Consider the following 18,513-nt stretch of genomic DNA (forward strand, 5'->3'; position numbering starts at 1 on the left):
TGTTCTCATTCATCTTTGTGTATTTCAGCACCTTCTGTTGCACTCTCAGTTATATAACAAAGGTTAAAATTCCAACAAGGACAGTGGGATCCCATCATAATGTGACAGTGGGATCCCATCATAAGAGCAGAGAGCTCATCAAAAGAGTCCCCAACATATATAAGAAATTGTCAGGTGGTTTAACTCCCCAATGTCTACCAAAAATGGAAATATATTTTTTGGGTGGACTGACCCTTTAAGCATTAATCTTTACACACTAATAGGGTACTTTGTAAAGCTGTAGCTGTAATGTAGTCATCACTGGCACATACTAGTTGGCAGATATATAAGAGATGTTTAAACTGCCAACCGTTTTTTATTTTGCTATTCTCTAACTATAAACACCAAGACAAGCTGGTCATTTTGGTGCCATTGTACACTATGCTCTTTATTCTGTGACAAGTGATGTGCAGAATACATAACATAACAAGCCAAATTTAATTAGTTTGAGTATACAAAACCGCCTTTATCTGGTATCTGACTGGTTTCTATGATTTCACATCATTACTCTTTGGAGTGTTTATTGAATAAGGCCTATCTATGCATTGGTGTTTATATAACAACTTCCCAATTTTCAGGCACTTGAGTGGAGTATTTACCTCTTGGTTGTGATGCAATGTATTCCTTAGTGAGTAATATCTTGCCTATAACGTCATCATGTCTGTTAGACAAAAATCAAAATGTCACTGTCACGCACATTAAAAACATGTAAACACTATACACAGTGGCCCTGGATCCAGTCAGTATGTCTATGCAGCTCAAACATGGATCCAGTTGACTGCTTTATAACCTTAGCAGACAGACAATGAGGGAGACATTAAGGTAGAACTATACTCAAATATTACAGCTACGGTATAAGTGTTGCTGGAATGAGTAAACAAGGAGCTGAAATATTTACCTTGGAGAAAATGCTGCTCCTGTCTCTCTTTGTCCGAGGACCTAAGCACTTGGTCATGCGATTTCTGCTTAAAGGTTTTTAGACTGGCCCATCTTCCCTCTCAGCATAAATCACATAACCATGTTTTTCAGACATGGAATTGGCACTCAATGGAGCCTGGCACAAAATGTCTGCAGGAAAGGTAAGAATTTCAGCAGTTCTATTACTCCTTTTTTACCCATACCAGGAAAAAGTCACACACTTAGTGTGTCATTTAATGGAGGTCTATGACAAGGGTTTTCCACTCCAAAACCTCAAGTATCCCCTTTTCCATCAGGTCATGGTTTTAATTAGTTTGTATCACAGGAATGGAGGTGAGAATCACAGGTCTTGGACCTTTGCAATAATACTGATCCATATACATCATGGTGTAAGAGAAGGAACTGCCCTTGTTGCTTATACAGTTCTTTAAATTTTAAGTCTGTCCTAGAATCATTACTTTTTAGGAGCCTGTTTGCTATGGGTTTTCGAATGTTTGGACAGACTGTGTGCACACATAGTACTTTTTGCCATCATGTAACCTACCTTATCATTTACAACAGTGTTACACGCATCTATCTTCAAATGCCACATGAATGCTTCTAGTACTCTTCACAGCATCAATCAGAGATGACATTCTTTCAGAGATGAACTTTTAGGATTAGTGTACATGTTCATAACACAGAAGCCTTGTATGTAAGGTACATTTACTATGTGTTTACACTACACTCACATTAACTTGTATAAATGTATAAAGCAGTTGAAAAACAGTAAGCATGACTTTCACATCAAAAACAATAGTTCAACACAATGTAGGGGAAAAAAAGACTAATTTGGTTGACTGTTAGGGGCCATACTATATCACTGGCTGCTAGAATACTATATATTTCTTGATTTAATCACTGAGACCCTGTCACCAACTTAACAAATTGCAGGCAAAAGCAGAGAAAGTGTTTACAAATGTATTTTATATGTTAACTTGGAGTGATTTTCCTTTTTCATAAATGTTTTTTTATTTACTTGGAATGTGGCTAGAAAATTTGACTATTCCAGGAAGAGTCAATTCACAAGCCCAGCTCTCTCCCTTCTTTCAGAGTGACAGCTCTGAGCCTGCTGAGATCACACCCAAGATGGCATCGCCCAGCAGCAGTCTTAGGGCTTTTCGTGTTTACACAATGCAGGTTTTTACAGGTAAATAGCATACATAAAATAGATTATACACACCTATAATCATATGAGAAAAAATTTGTTGAAATAAATGATTCGTTTGGTGTGTAAAGATTTAACTGGGGCGTTAACCGAAGCCAGTGACAATCTCTTAAAGTGATATTAAAGCCTAACTTTTTTTTTAAATTCCTCCTTTAAGGAGACCCTCCTTTGCTGGAGGCTGTTGATTTTATTCTTTAAAAGTCCCTAATTCCTCGTTTTCTAGTGGCTCCCCGCAGCACACTTCCCCCCGCCCCCTGCACGGGTGCCACCATCGTTCCAATGGAGGCACCCGTGCACGCTCGTGCCCGCTCCTTTCCGCAGTGGCTGTGTGCGTCCATAGACACACACAGCCCTGTGGCAGGCCCCGCCCCTTCCCTCTTTGATTGATGGCAGAAGGAGCCTATGGCTCCTCTGCCATCAGTATCCTCCCCCCGCAAGTTCGGGGAACGGAGGATCTCTTAGGACCAGCGATGGGGACGAGCCCAGCTGACAGGTAAGTGTGTAGGGGACTGGGATAGAAAAAAGGTGCTGGGCCGTTTTTACCCTAATGTAGAGAATGCATTAAGGTAAAAAACGCCCAGACCTTAATGCTACTTTAAGTTGCCCATACATTTTTCGATTTCCGTTCCAAAAATCTTTCGAACGAAAGTTGAAAGCTGATAGGACACCACACACACAGAGTTTTTCAGAAAAAAAAGCAAGTCATCTCACCCAATTGTATCTTCATCCATCACATAGAATGATAGTGTGTGGAAGCCAAGTGGCAGGTGTAAGGTGAACTCTTCCCCCCAAAATGGGTTCAGATCCTTCCAGACTGTGGCCGTGCTATAAGGGAACAGAGCAGAAAGATGTGACACCTACATCATTAGCCCATTCTCTTTTAATTATTTTGATAGCAATATAATATTGAGGGGTCTAAATAGAAAATAATAGAATGGACAGCAGTGGACACTAACATAGGACAGCTTTTATTAAAAAGTAACCTTTTTGAAGATGAAGTAGAGTGGACATATCGCCTGTGCAGATTGTGCAGTAACAACAGGGGGTTCTGGACTCCTGGTCTCAGGGCTAAATGTTAATCCAGACCAGATTGGAGAAATTCCAGGATGCATTCCATGCCATTTTTCCTGAGATTAAATTTTCTTGATGTATGCTTTCCAAGTGTGATGGTAGACCTTACGGGATGTGGATTTTGTGATTTTAGGAAGCGTAAAATATCAGATTAGAGAAGCCCCTATCTTTTAGGACCTGGGCTACAACAGTCATGCCAAAGTCAGCAATCGTAAAGCAGGGTGGTGCAGAGGATACGGAAGATCTGGGAGAGCCCACAGGGTGTCTCCCAGGAGTCTGATGAGGTCTGAGTACCACATCCATCTTTCCTCATACTTTCCTGATCTGCATACTTGTTCTAGGTAATTGATTAAAACTTACTAAAGCCAACAGGTTAGCAGAATTTCACATCATAGCTTTGTTCTAAATGCATGGGATCTGCTCAATTAGTACATGTGATCATACAGCGCACTCCAGCACGAAGTGGTGAAATGGCTCTCCAATGCATCTCCCGACAGCTGTGCATTTCAGTGCAGCGCATTGTACCGCAATATTGTGCGTTGTGGTAAAAGAAGTAGTGTATGCTCTACTTTTTTCATCACACCACAACACACTGTATTGTGGTAGCTTGTATTGCGCTGCAATGCACATCTGTTGGCACGCCATTCAAATGAATGGCAACAAAACAGCACACCTAGCATTTAGCGCCCACTAAACACATTGATTCCATGAGTTTAGTGCAACGCTATGATAATGATAAATGTTTAGAAAACATTTGAAATAAGTCCCTAATCCTAGTTTAGTCTTTGGGGAGCCTCCAGGGTACATGGTAGTTATTTAGACTAATTAACCAATGTGCGGGGGTCCCAAAAGCCTGATTTATAATCATTGCTCTGTAGGTCCAGAAGAAGGTGAAGAAAACCCCTGGATATATTTCTGGCATAATATCTGTTTCAAAGGGGGAAAAATACATTCTTGACTCCAAACATGGAAATTGGTTTACAGCTTGGATACCATTTATTTAACTGCATACTGCTTCTGTTTTCTCTTCATGCCTTTTCCAACACTTATGCTGTGCAGTTTCCAGTTTTGTTGATTAATAAAATCAATCATTTCAAGATCACTTATATGCAGTTTGTACCAAAATTTGTTACAAAACTTTACCTACTTTTGTTCTGTAGCCATGAGATAGGCCATTCCAGTGCACTTTCAGGAAATTGCCAAGTGCAAGAAATTGCCTAATACAATTACATGATCAGTCCCAGTGCTGTGAGAAGAAATATTGTATTCCTCCCAAATCACTACAAATACTTTATGTTACCTTTTACGCCCTGTACAGCAGGTATTTGTTAATCTTAGTTTGTACTTGCTAGTTGGAAGAGAATTACATCAAGTAAACATTTAAAAAGCATTTAGAAAGCTTCAAGCAACTTTCTTTATGCCTTGGGATGCTGAATACAGATCTTAATGGAAATGCTGGCTGAAGTTTAGCACATGCATTTACCAGGCTTCATCAGGTATTTAGCCTTCTAGCTTTACTTTTCAGAGTTCCAAGGGTCAGTCCACTAAATGGCCACTTTACTTGGGATCACATAATGTAAGGTCCCAGTGCATTGTAAAATAGGACTCCCAGTATAAAAAATATAAAAAGGTAACCTATGTTTGACAGCTTTCCTTACTCTATAGGAAGTAAAAGGACATGAAGCATGAGAAGGCCCTATTGCCTAGTAGGCATGTGTATTAGGATGATATGTGCTGTAGACCATAGCTAATCAGAATTGATCACTTGCTGAAGTCTGATTACTATAGGTTGCTGCAAACTGACTTCTCCTTCTGAAAATGTAAAAATGTAGGCCAGGGTTGGGCAACTTCGGCCCGCAGCTGTGCTGTAACTACAAATCCCAACATGCTTCTGCCTCAGGGAGTCCTGCCTGCAACTGTCAGTCTTGCAATACCTCATGGGACTTTGTAGTGAGTGCACGGGTAGGAGGAAATATCAAGAGCTCAGTTTTTGAAAGATTGAGCTTTAAGAGATGTTGTGACATCCAGACTGATATGTCAGTTAGTAGATTAGTGACACGAGAGGACACAGAGGGGGAGAGTTGTGGAGTGGAAAGATAAAGTTGAGTGTCATCGGCATAGAGATGGTATTGGAAGCCATGTGAGGTTATTAGTTGACCAAGGGAGGAGGTGTAGATAGAGAAGAGAAGGTGTCCAAGGACAGAGCCTTGGGGGACCCCTACAGAAAGAGGAAGAGGAGGGGAGGAGTTAGAATTGTAGGTGACACTAAAGGAGCGCATAGATAAATAACAGCGCGGTATTTACTACATTTTACACTCACTTTAGAGGCTGGCATTAGTGGTTGGTTCAAGTGTTAATCAGTCAATTAACTGTATACTGTAACCTGCCCCCAACCTCCCAATACTATACCCCTCAGCAAAGTTAAAAAATAAAAAAATGTGGTTTCTCATCCTTCCTAGGATCCCAAAAACACATTAAGGCAGGGGTAGGCAAACTCCAGCTGTGGTGAAACTACAAATCCGATCATGCATTTGCCTCTGGGAGTCGTGTGTGTGGCTGTCAGAGACTTTCAATGCCTCATGGGATTTGTAGTTGCACCACAGCTGGAGGGCCAGAGTTCACCCACTCCTGCATTAAGAGGTCTACTTATAAAATACATTTTTTACCCAGGATTCACACATTCTTGTGTAAAAACAATTATAAATAGAGTGACATTTTAGTGACATTACCTTCGACTAAGTGAAACAGCCAAAAGCCAAGGTCCAAGGCATTTTTTAATGATGGCCTAGCTATTTACAATGGGTGGGGGCTACTGTATAAGGAGAGAGAGAGTCCTCTGGTCACAGCTACTGAGCTTATCCATGGTGACAGAAGATTGCACTGCGCATGTGCAAGACAAGGGAGAATGATGGTGCTTGGTGATGTACCCCGCCTAGGTGGTGCTCATTCTAACAGCTGGTCCGTACCCAGAAGGAAGCTTTGCAAACTGCCAGATGGTTTTGGCTAAGCTTCACTCTTTGTGCAAATGGACTGCAGGTACTCTGGGAATATAAATGCACATTTTTAAAATATAACTAGTTTAGTGTTATAGGATGGTGTTTATGGACTACATAGAGATTTTTTTTTAAATGTGAACTAACGCTTTAACATGTGACCAGTCTATGTCATGTATCTACTAGGGAAAGACTAGATCATGCATTTGCCTCTGGGAGTCGTGTGTGTGGCTGTCAGAGACTTTCAATGCCTCATGGGATTTGTAGTTGCACCACAGCTGGAGGGCCAGAGTTCACCCACTCCTGCATTAAGAGGTCTACTTATAAAATACATTTTTTACCCAGGATTCACACATTCTTGTGTAAAAACAATTATAAATAGAGTGACATTTTAGTGACATTACCTTCGACTAAGTGAAACAGCCAAAAGCCAAGGTCCAAGGCATTTTTTAATGATGGCCTAGCTATTTACAATGGGTGGGGGCTACTGTATAAGGAGAGAGAGAGTCCTCTGGTCACAGCTACTGAGCTTATCCATGGTGACAGAAGATTGCACTGCGCATGTGCAAGACAAGGGAGAATGATGGTGCTTGGTGATGTACCCCGCCTAGGTGGTGCTCATTCTAACAGCTGGTCCGTACCCAGAAGGAAGCTTTGCAAACTGCCAGATGGTTTTGGCTAAGCTTCACTCTTTGTGCAAATGGACTGCAGGTACTCTGGGAATATAAATGCACATTTTTAAAATATAACTAGTTTAGTGTTATAGGATGGTGTTTATGGACTACATAGAGATTTTTTTTTAAATGTGAACTAACGCTTTAACATGTGACCAGTCTATGTCATGTATCTACTAGGGAAAGACTAAAAGGTACAAGACAAAAAAAAAAAAACATTAGAAAAAAAAATTAATAAAATTACAAATTAGAACACAGCAAATGACATTGATTGTTGATACGTGACCAGGTCTACAATCTGCTTAGAGGTAATTAAGAGTTTCCAACTTATGTAATCAATGTTTCATACAATCTCATCCATTTTTTATGTATGCATTCAATCTTATGTGAGCCCACGCCAACTTCATCTTTCTGAACAATGTTATCTAAACCCATTATCCAGTTGTGTTAAGTAGTTGGGGTTGGAAACATTAAGGCTTATAAACATTTCCATAAATATGTATTATTTCTGAATAATCTATGCTTTTACTTTAGTATTTGGTACCATCCTACAGCCTTCCTTTCTCTGCAATAACATAACCATGGCAACCAAATGATCCAGTTTCTCCTTTAGATGAAATTTAGTACAATGTACTTGCAAGATTATTCACTGCCCAGCACAAATAGGAACAAGGATTGGCAGAGTATGGAAACCCATAGGAACCAATCAGCTTTAGGTTTCTTGGAATCCACAAAAAGATGCCTGGTTGCTATAAACTACATATTGCGTTGTGTTGGCACAATGCTGCTTTTCTGGTCAGTGGGAAGCAGAGGTCTGGAAAGATTGATATCAATACAGAGAGTTTAGCAGGCCAGGGCAGGACCTAGCTGCAAGCTCCGACAATACCCAGAAGTGTCAGAGCTTTACCTGTCACAGCAGCCCTGCATCTGCAGACTTTTTGAAACTGCGGGCATGTGAAGAATAAACACATAAGGGGGATTTATCAAAACTAGAGCAAACAGAATGTAGAGCAGTTGCCTGTGGCAACCAATCAGCATCTCTCTTCAGTTTGCTCAGGTAAGATTTGTAAATGAGACAGAGAAGCTGATAGGCTGCAGTGCAAATCTGCTCCAGATTTTGTCTGCTCCAGTTTTGATAAATCTCTCACATACACCTCTGTAGACAATCAATAGAAAGTGAACAGGCGTGTAAATCAAGAATCATGTGCTGTTTAACTCCCTCTCTTCCTTTCTTTCATTATCAGACTTTTTGTGCTTGAGAAGCAGCAAGGAGGGTGTTATTGCATCGCCATATAAATATAAATAGCTAGATTGCTATTGGCTATTTCAATTTGCAATAGCCAATAGCAAGCTGGCTATTGCACCCGCCCTGTCATTTTTCTCATGGACTTCCTAAAGTTTGCACGGATAGAAACAAGCTTTCCTACCCTTTCACAGGTCAGTTTGTTTCTTGATTTGGTAACAACATTACCAAACATAGACCAGATTCTTTCACATGCAGCAGAAGACGCAGGAATCTGCAGTAAGCGAGATGCAAGAGGTGTCAGAGGTTGGGTTGTGCAGAGACCTTGCCACCAAACTGAAGCCTTTCCTCTGCAGCGCCCCTAGTGGCAGAAATGCATATTTCTTTTTGAGTTTAAGAAGTGCATTGAGAAGTACAGTGTTACTTGAATTGTATTCCAGGATTTGCTTGCCTTGACAATGTGCAATTATTTAAGACTCTACATAAAGTCTCAGAAATCTTTCATTAAGGTCTTCATGTTATATAGTTTGAATACCATGTCAAAGATATATTATTTATCATTGTAAAAGAACAGATTGCACACTCCTTTTTTATTTCAATTTTTCCGGAAAGAAACAAAAAACGCTTTGGTTTTTTTCCAGCCTTTTCCATCTCTAGGCAAGACAGCAAAATCACAGCTTTATATAAGCCGAAGAGGACAAGTAAGTAAATTGAAAAAAAATTATAGGTTTATAAAATTGATGCAAGGGTGCTAGATAACATACATACTGTATGCTGCTTCCAGGTGCAGAAAATGTGCATGCCTTATGTATCAGTGTTCATTTACATTATTATTATTATCTTACGATGAATAAAACAGGAAGAATAAATATTGAGGAGCTGCGAAAATTTTGCAACTCTACAAATCAAAATTTTCCGGTGACGTCTCATGAATGAATGTATTTTGTGTAAAGCAATCTAGCCCAATTGTTCAACACAAAATCACAGATTTATTATTATCTGATTTTTATGCACTTCTACTTCATCTTACAAACAACCTAATCATTCCTGTTTACCATACAGTTATCATTATGAAATACTATTATATCAGATAATCATTCACTCTGGGCAGCAACATTCCTAATATATTTCCAGTTCCTTTATTCAAAGTATGTAACATGCATGGGTTAAGTAGTATTCAAACATTTCTAGTTCCTTTGATGTACAGATATATCAGGGGTGCAATGCATCCCATGGGTATAACCAGGCTTTACTCCAAGCTTAGTAACAGGCATAGGGAGAGCTAGAACTCTATCCTGTCTCCATGGAAACAAGATGAAGGGATGCTGAGAAACTCACACTTCGGTAGAGGAGGAGGGGTGCCTTTTACATTTCCCCCTACTTGAGAAACACAAAAGAGAAAACACCTTTGTAAGGCCTAAGGCATAAGCATTATATATCCAGGTCAGGGAATGGGGAGGGCAGGTGTAAGCTGTAATACTCATACACAGTGGGCAAGATTTCATACTGGCAGTGGGGAATTGACACATTAAATGAACTGCTTTCGGCACATGGCCTATACTGCAGAACACTTAGGCATTCCTAAATCTACGCAGTATGTATAGCAACCATGAGTAATAGTTCAGTTCAGCTGCTCTCTTAATATAGTAGACTACTTAACGAAGAAGTATGTGCATGTACATTATAAAAGCAATAACTGCCACATTAACATAGCAAGGTGACCCTGCTTAGATAAATGCTATTGACATCTCTCGGCTTCATTTCACTTAACAGTTGCAGAAAATGCTTTAATATAGCAGTACTATGAAAGCCTTTCGTATCTGGGGCCCAATTAGTACTGCTGTACTGTCTCTTATGCCAGCTTTCCGAAAGGACATTTATGAAATGTTCATTAGGCAAGTTTTACTTTGATGTCCAAATACAAGACTTCCACAAGTAATCAAATATCATGGTGTATAGCTTATAACGGCAATAACTACCATGATTTGTATGAAACCACATATGCATCTGTGTCAGAACTGATTCAAGAAGAACTCCAGGCAAAACTTTTATTAACCCTTGCAGTGGGGCTACCCCCGAAACTGCACGGGTTAACTGCTCGTTTTGGTCTAAGGAGGAAAAAAACAAAGTTATTAGACATGTAACCTGTGGAAAAAAATTGGTTCATTTTGGATAGTTTGTTATTTCGGAATACGGGATTCGGATTAAAAATTCAATTCGCTTCGGGTTTCAGATTTGGACGAAATCCGAATTTCGGTAGTTTCAGATGAATTTACGAATACTCTTTGCAAGTAAAACAAAAAAACATATATAGATATTAATGCTAAAGCTGAATCTCCTAGACCCGAATGCCATTTGGAATCCGAATTTTAAAATTGCATTTGGGAGCTCCCGATTGCCATTTGGGTCTGGGAGCCTCAGCTTTAGTAATATATGTATATGGCTCCCAGACCCGAATAGCATTCGGGTTCTGAATATTCGAATTGCATTCGGGAGCTACCGAATGCCATTCGGGTCTGGGAGCCATATACATATATTACTAAAACTGAGGCTCCCAGACCCGAATGGCATTCAGGATCCGAATTTCCGAATTGCATTCAGATCCTGAATGTCATTCGGGTCTGGTAGCCTCAGCTCTAGTATTATATGAATATACTGAACACGCATTTTCGTTGCGGCATGTGAATTTTCTAGCCAATCAGATGGCTCCCATATTTCTTGTTCAGACCCATTCAGTTGCATTAACCACTTGCTGGCCAGGGTGTTAAACCCCCTTCCTGGCCAGTCCATTTTTCAGTATTCAGGGCCCATTTTTTTGGGGAAAATATAAAAGACGGGGTCACGTCAGATAAATAGACACCAAACATGCCAAGCTTTAAAATTGCGTGCGCCCGCAAAATCGCAAAAAATACTATACCCAAAATTGGCCATAGACGATACTTGAAAAGCTTTTACCGCTCATCAGTTTAGTGTCATCAGTGATTGATGACCCTAGAATTATTGCTCTTACTGCGACGCTTGTGGCGATATGTAACATGTGCAGCGTAATCGTTGTTGTCACACGTAGACGCACCCGACTCATATATACGTTTATAAGTGCGTGCGTGCGTGTGTGCGTGCGTGCGGGGACATAAACTTTTTTTGGTGTTTTTTTTTTCTTTTTTTATATGACTTTAATTATTTTATTTTTTTTACTTTTTTTATTTTAAACTTTTTTGTTTTTGTTTAACACTTAACTTGACTGCTATAACATAGGGGGCTAAAAATCCCCCTAAGGTAATAGCTAGAAAAAAAGACAGGCCCTCCTTATGGAGACATTAGGGGTCCCCTAGATCCCTAATGTCACCTAGGGACCCCCAAAGAAGCTGATGAAGCAAAGATCTGCTTCATCGGCTTCTTCTCTGGCTCTCAGTCAGAGAAATGACAGCTAAAGGCGGAAGTGATGTAATAGACATCGCTTCCGACTTTAGAGAGAGAAGGGAGAGATATCAGCAGTGGGGGAAATGCTGATCTCTCCTCCTTCTCAGTACGGGCAGTCGGTGTCCTCTCAGTCCCGGGCACCGCAGGGGGGACAGCGGGATAACCGGCAGCGGCTATGGAGGGGGGCGCCGCACAATTTAGGGTTATACAAGCGATCGGCTGGCTATAGAGCCGGCCGGTCGCTTGTATAAAACAGCCGGTAACGGCTGTTAACCTTCCCGGCGGGATTCTGCTCGTGCGTGCCCGCTAGGGGGCGCGCATGAGCAGGAAAAAAAATCACGTACATGTACGTCCACCCGTCGGGAAGGATCCGCCGTCCGCCTGTATTTTTACGATGGGTGGATGGCAAGGGGTTAAACCGAAAAACACATCTGACTTGCCAGAAAATTCACATGTCCGATTCAGTTTAGTTTTTTGAACGAAATTCAGACGGGATCCGAACTTCGGAAACCGAAATTCGGATTCGGACACATTCAGATGCATAGGGATTTGGAAAATCGGATGTGTTTGAATTTCGGAAAATTTGTCTGAATTGTGATTCGGAACAAAGCTGAATCACACATGTCTAAAGATTATACTCACCTGATCGTCAGCTGGCTCTTAGACCAATCCTTCCAGCCTTTCTCCCCCTCTGTAGCAGCAGGCTAAGGTTCCCATGAGCCATCACATTCTATACACAGTGTATAGAATGTGTGGACACTGAGGGACATAATATTGCTGCAGCGACAGGCAGGAGGAAGCCAGCCGACTCCGAGAATCGGGTGAGTATAACTTTGTTATTTTCCTCCCTAGATGAAAACGAGCTGTTAACCCTTGCAGTGCAGGGGTAACCCCCCTGCAAAGGTTAATACAAGTTTTCCCCGGAGTTCTTTTTTAATACTGGGGGGGTGATATAGGAGCAAAGTATAGAATAAAAATGGAACAAAGTAGGAGCCATTTCATTTTCACTTACTGGGAAACAAGAATATGACCGGTTACTGTTGGCAGCTGCTCTACTTTTTTCCTAAACTGCTGTGCTCCAGTTTTCATACATCGTAGTGGTGACTACTTCAGTGTCCTAGACGCAATGCCAATCAGTAATCCTACCTGCACAACATATTTCTGTGATTGTGTGTGTTTTCTCCCAAACATTGCACATATGAGTAGAATGAATAGCTTCCATTCAAAAAGCGAGAGAGTTAGTGTGTGTGTGTGTTTGTATTAAAATGATGGAGATATTTTAAGCATGTTGTTAATGGCTTTCATTCTCTTACTCATTTCCATTCTCTTTTTTCCAAGGGCATGGTAGAAGGGAAAGAATCATAAGAGTGGCTAAACAGAATTACAAATTATTATTTTTTTAGCAGGTAGACATTTTTAATGCTTCACACACTGTGTCCCCATAGAGATTTAATTATTCTTTACTTAGTTCTGACACCTGTCACCTTGAGAGAAAGTAGGGGAAAATCTTCATCATGGCGAAACAGACCAACAGCATTAAATCCTGAAGGTGGTTCTAAACCTTCTTCACTCTACTAGACCATTTGTATTTCTGCCTGTGTCCCTATTGGGGGGAATTTTCCTTCACTTCCTGTTCTGGTCTGACACCCATCAAATAGGAAGTGGAGCAATTGTCTTTCTCTGCTGCTTTGCCTGGCACCTGCCAGGAGAGAAAACTTACTAATGAGGACACAGACAGAAAAAGAAAGTCTGACAAAGGTTGAGGAAAAAAAAAAAAAAAAACTTTGGCTGTAGCTGTCCCGAACGTTGTTTTGGAGATTGACAAATTGTTGATGGTTTGTGGTTTTCAGTAACCGGCTGTGGGGATATATTGTGCGGTACAGGTTTAAAAATAAATAAAATGGTAGTACACACTGTGCAACAAGTTTAATAAACTCTCATATAAATATACCCTGAGTGGCCAGTTTATTATGACCACCTGATGTTTGTAGGCAAATTAGCTATAATTAGCTATAATTTGGCGCTGAAGTCGCTAGAGGGCCAGACCATTATAAATAGGGAAGCAGGTTGTTTACCACGACAGTAGAAGTGATTTTTTTCTGAAGATAGGGGTAATCAACGCGATTTAACAGCCTTTGAACGTGGGATGATTGTTGGCGCTCTGAGCCATGGAGCGAGCATCAGCAAAACAGCAGAATTCGTTAAATGTTCAAGAGCAGCTGTTGTTAAAGTGTTTAAAGACTGGACTGTCAGCCGAAAATCTGGGTCTGAATGTGCGAATTGTGGCCATCAGCGACTAGTCAATATTAGGGCAGAACGGAGAGTGGCAAAACTGGTACAAGACAACAGAAGGGCAACAGTGCAGTGTCAGATTCCTCGAGTCATCTTTCAACATCTCGTGGAGTCACGAGGCGGCCCAACAAAGTCATCTCGTGGAGTCATCTCGTGGTCCAACGAAGTACTGATGGGGTGGTCATAATAATCTGGCCACTCAGTGTAGAAACCACTGAATAAATTGTGGAGAGGATATTATTTGTTTTATTGAAGAGAGAGATCACAAATAAACTACTATTTTGATACATTGAAATAAATGTATTTCACAATAATCTCTGTTTGAACTCACCGTGCCACAACTTCATTATCCACCTTGACTATGCAGTATGGGTCACTGGTGCCTGACCTTTAAGAGGGAGAAAAAAAAGATCAATATATTCATAGTTACAAGGGCCACGTACTGTCCAGCTCAGTTACTTTTTAACAATTCTTATCACTTATAACGCAATTTAGTAATTGCTAAACTATTTGTTACACTGGGACAAATCAGTATCAGATAAAAGATCTCTGGGTAGAATGTGATCATCAGTTAGCTTGCAGAGATTGTTTCCTCCATTTAAATGGGCCAAACCCTGCACATGAACTGTGCTTCCTCCTTAGCCTACATATAAACACGGTTTTGTTTATGGTCATTGCAAAAAACATTGTGTGACAGTTGGATCGCACTTGTTCATCTGACTGTTCTAGCTGAAGGATGGAAGGAGGCAAAGATGTTATATTTTATGTCAAATGTGGATGTTTTAAAAACAATAAGGGGATAAAACAAATATGTAAATAGCAAGCCTTCTGAATTCTGAGTCACATTGACAGGCTGACATTTTCTGTTTATAGTGCCAGTTCACAAATAATGATGAGTAATGATCAACACAAATATTCCTAATAGCTGTCCTTTCCCCAGAGTTGATGACTCTAGCCCATATGTTACTGCATGGTAACATCCAACTAACTGGTCTTGCACCATTTAAACCAGCCATTCTTAACCAGGGTTGTGTGGAAGTCGGTTATACACGTGTCTAACTAGAACAGATTCCTCCATCATTGCTTACAAGTGCTTATGGACGAATTCCCCGCTGTTGGCATTGTATTCTGACAGCGGCCGAGATTATCGTATAGTAGCCACCGCTCCAAGCTCACTCCTATGATGGATTACAATCTCACGTTTAGTTTCCTAATTTGTACTGAGATTGTACTGTAGCCCCTATAGATATAGATATATGTGTTCATGTGTATATGTGCGATCACAGTGATTCATGTTCCTGACTGTGAATAGTTAATGGCCTCTGTGTGCCCTGGAGGCGGAGATTTATGGGAGTTGGAGTGCAGAGCAGAGACTGGGATTGTGCAAGAGTGATCTCTGAAACTACAGCTCCCAGGAGGTTATGCAGGAGAAAGGAGGAGTTTTAAGTGTGGTGGCTGCTGGGCGCGCTCAGTCTGGGACAATCATCTGAAGAGGAGAGACCTGTGCAGCCATGTGTGGACTAAGACTGTGAGAGACAGAGCTGTGTGGTTACCGCTGATATACAGGGACACACAGGCTCTGTGCAGCGGTGTAGAGAGAGACTGACGCTGAATCGTAAGGGACCCGATCGAGTGCCTGAAGGGGGTCCGGTGACGCGGTGACCGCAAAGGACGAGGAGGCCTAGTTGCGAGGCCGAACCAGCCGCCGGAGTAATTCAGCCGCCCAGCTGAGAGAGGAGCCAGACGGAGCCAACTGAGATGACTGCAAACATCCTGGATGACTGAAGACTTTCTATCAAGGACCCAGACGACTTCCCCTACGGAGCCTGAGCTGCAGAGGGATAGAGGATCTCCAGCATCTGCTACCAGTTTCATCTGTGCACACTGACCTGAGGATTGGTGAGTGGCCTCTGGCCACATTGAAAACCTATTTGCTGTTCATACCTGCACCACAGTAAGGGCCCCAACGCCGGCTAGCTCAGGACATTACTACTGGCCAGTAGTCTAGGAGGGGTTGGGCATTGCTAAAGGGACATCTTAAAGGGGCATACACGTCATTACAGAGATGTTGCTACACATTCTTGTTGGGTATTGTTGTCATTTTTACTGTATCAAAGTCATTCATATCTGATTTGTCAGTAAATTTGTTATAAAACTGTTCCAAGGTGTGTTGGTGTGCTGTGGATCCACGGTTTGGGCGGTACATTGGTGCAGGGGGATAGAAATATCCGGTTATTCAGCGGCTCCTTAGGGGGTGAGCGCTACAGTAGTTTATCACAGGAGTGAGCTTGGAGCGGTGGCTACCTTACAACACACACAGGGACCATGGTGAACAAAAGTAGTCACCCTCCAGAAGGAAGGACACTGTCAGCACCAATTCAGAGATGATTTGAGGATCTACAGCCGAGTGATACACAAATAAGATACATTTTTGTTAATAGTTAAGGTACTTGAATGTATTTTTAAGATTTAACTCCTGAATTTAGTGTCACTTTAACTTATCTTGAGTCATCAATCATAATCTCAGCACGATCCTGCTATCATTTAAAGCTCCCAAAATGATGATGTATTTATTAAGAACCATGTGCTCAAAGAAAAAGCTTACAGGGTTATTCACAAAAAGGTGAATGTTTTGGGGAAGGCAGGAAAGTGAACAATCTAGGACAACATAGCTAAACGGGAAAGTGAGCTGAATTGGAGAATTTTTCTAAATCAGCTATGTTGTCCTAGATTGTTCACTTCTCCTGCCTTCCCCAAACTCTTCACCCTTTTGTAAATAATCCTGTTAATATTTTTCATGTTTAGTATTATTATTACCTGGCTGGAAATAACACAAAAAGTACAGTAGACAATTACATTCTGCATATTATATAGCCTGGATTTCTTTAAAACAGGGTTGACTAAGAACAAGCAGGTGACCAATCCTCTTAGACAGCACAGCATTTCTTGCAAATGCCAGATTTACAATTTGCCAGTCGCACTATGCTTTGCACAGGCCGAAACATTATAGTCAGATACATGCTGTATAGGATTACGTGGTGGCATATACACTATATTGCCAAAAGTATTGGGACGCCGGCCTTTAAACGCACATGAACTTTAATGGCATCCCAGTCTTAGTCCATAGGGTTCAATATTGAGTTGGCCCACCCTTTGCAGCTATAACTGCTTCAACTCTTCAGGGAAGGCTGTCCACAAGGTTTAGGAGTGTGTCTATGGGAATGTTTCACCATTCTTCCAGAAGCGCATTTGTGAGGTCAGGTACTGATGTTGGATGAGAAGGCCTGGCTCGCAGTCTCCACTCTAATTCATCCCAAAGGTGTTCTATCGGGTTGAGGTCAGGACTCTGTGCAGGCCAGTCAAGTTCCTCCACCCCAAACTCACCCATCCATGTCTTTATGGACCTTGCTTTGTGCATTGGTGCGCAGTCATGTTTGAACAGGAAGGGGCCATCCCCAAACTGTTCTCACAAAGTTGGGAGCATGAAATTGTAAAAATGTCTTGGTATGCTGATGCCTTAAGAGTTCCCTTCACTGGAACTAAGGGGCCAAGCCCAACCCCTGAAAAGCAACCCCACACCATAATCTCCCCTCCACCAAACTTTACACTTGGCACAATGCAGTCAGGCAAGTACCGTTCTCCTGGCAACAGCCAAACCCAGACATGTCCATCGGACTGCCAGACAGAGAAGCGTGATTAGTCACTTCAGAGAACACGTCCAGTGGCGGCGTGCTTTACACCACTGCATCCGACGCTTTGCATTGCACATGGTGATGTAAGGGTTGGATGCAGCTGCTCGGCCATGGAAACCCATTCCATGAAGCTCTCTATGCACTGCTGTTGTGCCAATCTGAAGGCCACATGAAGTTTGGAGGTCCGTCGCTATTGACTCTGCAGACAGTTGGAGACTTCTGCGTACTGTGCGCTTCAGCATGCGCTGACCCCTGTCATTTTACGTGCCTACCACTACGTGGCTGAGTTGCTGTTGTTCCCAGTTGCTTCCACTTTGTTATAATACCACTAACAGTTGACCGTGGAATATTTAGTAGCAAGGAAATTTCAAGGATGGACTTATTGCACAGGTGGCAACCTATCACGGTACCACGCTTGAATTCACTGAGCTTCTGAGAGTGACCGATTCTTTCACAAATGTTTGTAGAAGCAGTCTGCATGCCTAGGTGCTTGATTTTATACACCTGTGGCCATGGAGGTGATTGGAACACCCGAATCCAATGATTTGGAGGGGTGTCCCAATACTTTTGGCAATATAGTGTTGTAGTAAAGGGTGACAAGGATTTAGAAGCCCCAATGGCCACCAACCAGAATCACCAGCTCTTGAGATAACATGCTACTCTTAGCTGCCAATCACAAGTGTGAACATTATGCAATCACATCCAAAAAGAAAATGGAATTTTCTTTCCAGTCTTCACATAATGTGTTAGATCATTTACATCTTTGCCTGTCTCTACACCTCCTCTGCCTCCCACCAGCTTTCATCAGCTGTTTTTAATTAGGATTTCTAATTAAATAATGAGTGCTGATGAGGACAGGGAGAGAGAGAGTGGGTGAGTGAGGAAAGATAGGGAGGACCCATCTGGATGTAAAAATGCAGAGTTTTGGCATAGAGATCATTCTGTTAGCCGTCCCCTGCAGGGA

General features: G+C 41.6%; 1 protein-coding gene across 3 annotated transcripts in view; it reads right to left on the reverse strand.

Annotated features, from left to right (window-relative positions):
• The window catches only part of RASAL1 (RAS protein activator like 1), a 67,108-nt gene that overhangs the window by 28,577 nt on the left and 20,018 nt on the right, over positions 1-18,513 (reverse strand). For all 3 annotated transcript variants that reach the window (XM_018561735.1, XM_018561736.1, XM_018561734.1), the window contains exons 2-4: positions 14,189-14,245; positions 2,876-2,989; positions 639-700 (exon numbers count right to left, since the gene is read on the reverse strand). In XM_018561735.1, the coding sequence (XP_018417237.1) occupies positions 639-700; positions 2,876-2,989; positions 14,189-14,245 (233 nt within the window). The remainder of the gene's footprint in view (positions 1-638; positions 701-2,875; positions 2,990-14,188; positions 14,246-18,513) is intronic.

This window comes from Nanorana parkeri, unplaced genomic scaffold (genome assembly GCF_000935625.1).
Source record: "Nanorana parkeri isolate BGI_ZX_2015 unplaced genomic scaffold, ASM93562v1 scaffold540, whole genome shotgun sequence".
In the NCBI taxonomy this organism is placed as follows: Eukaryota; Metazoa; Chordata; class Amphibia; order Anura; family Dicroglossidae; genus Nanorana; species Nanorana parkeri.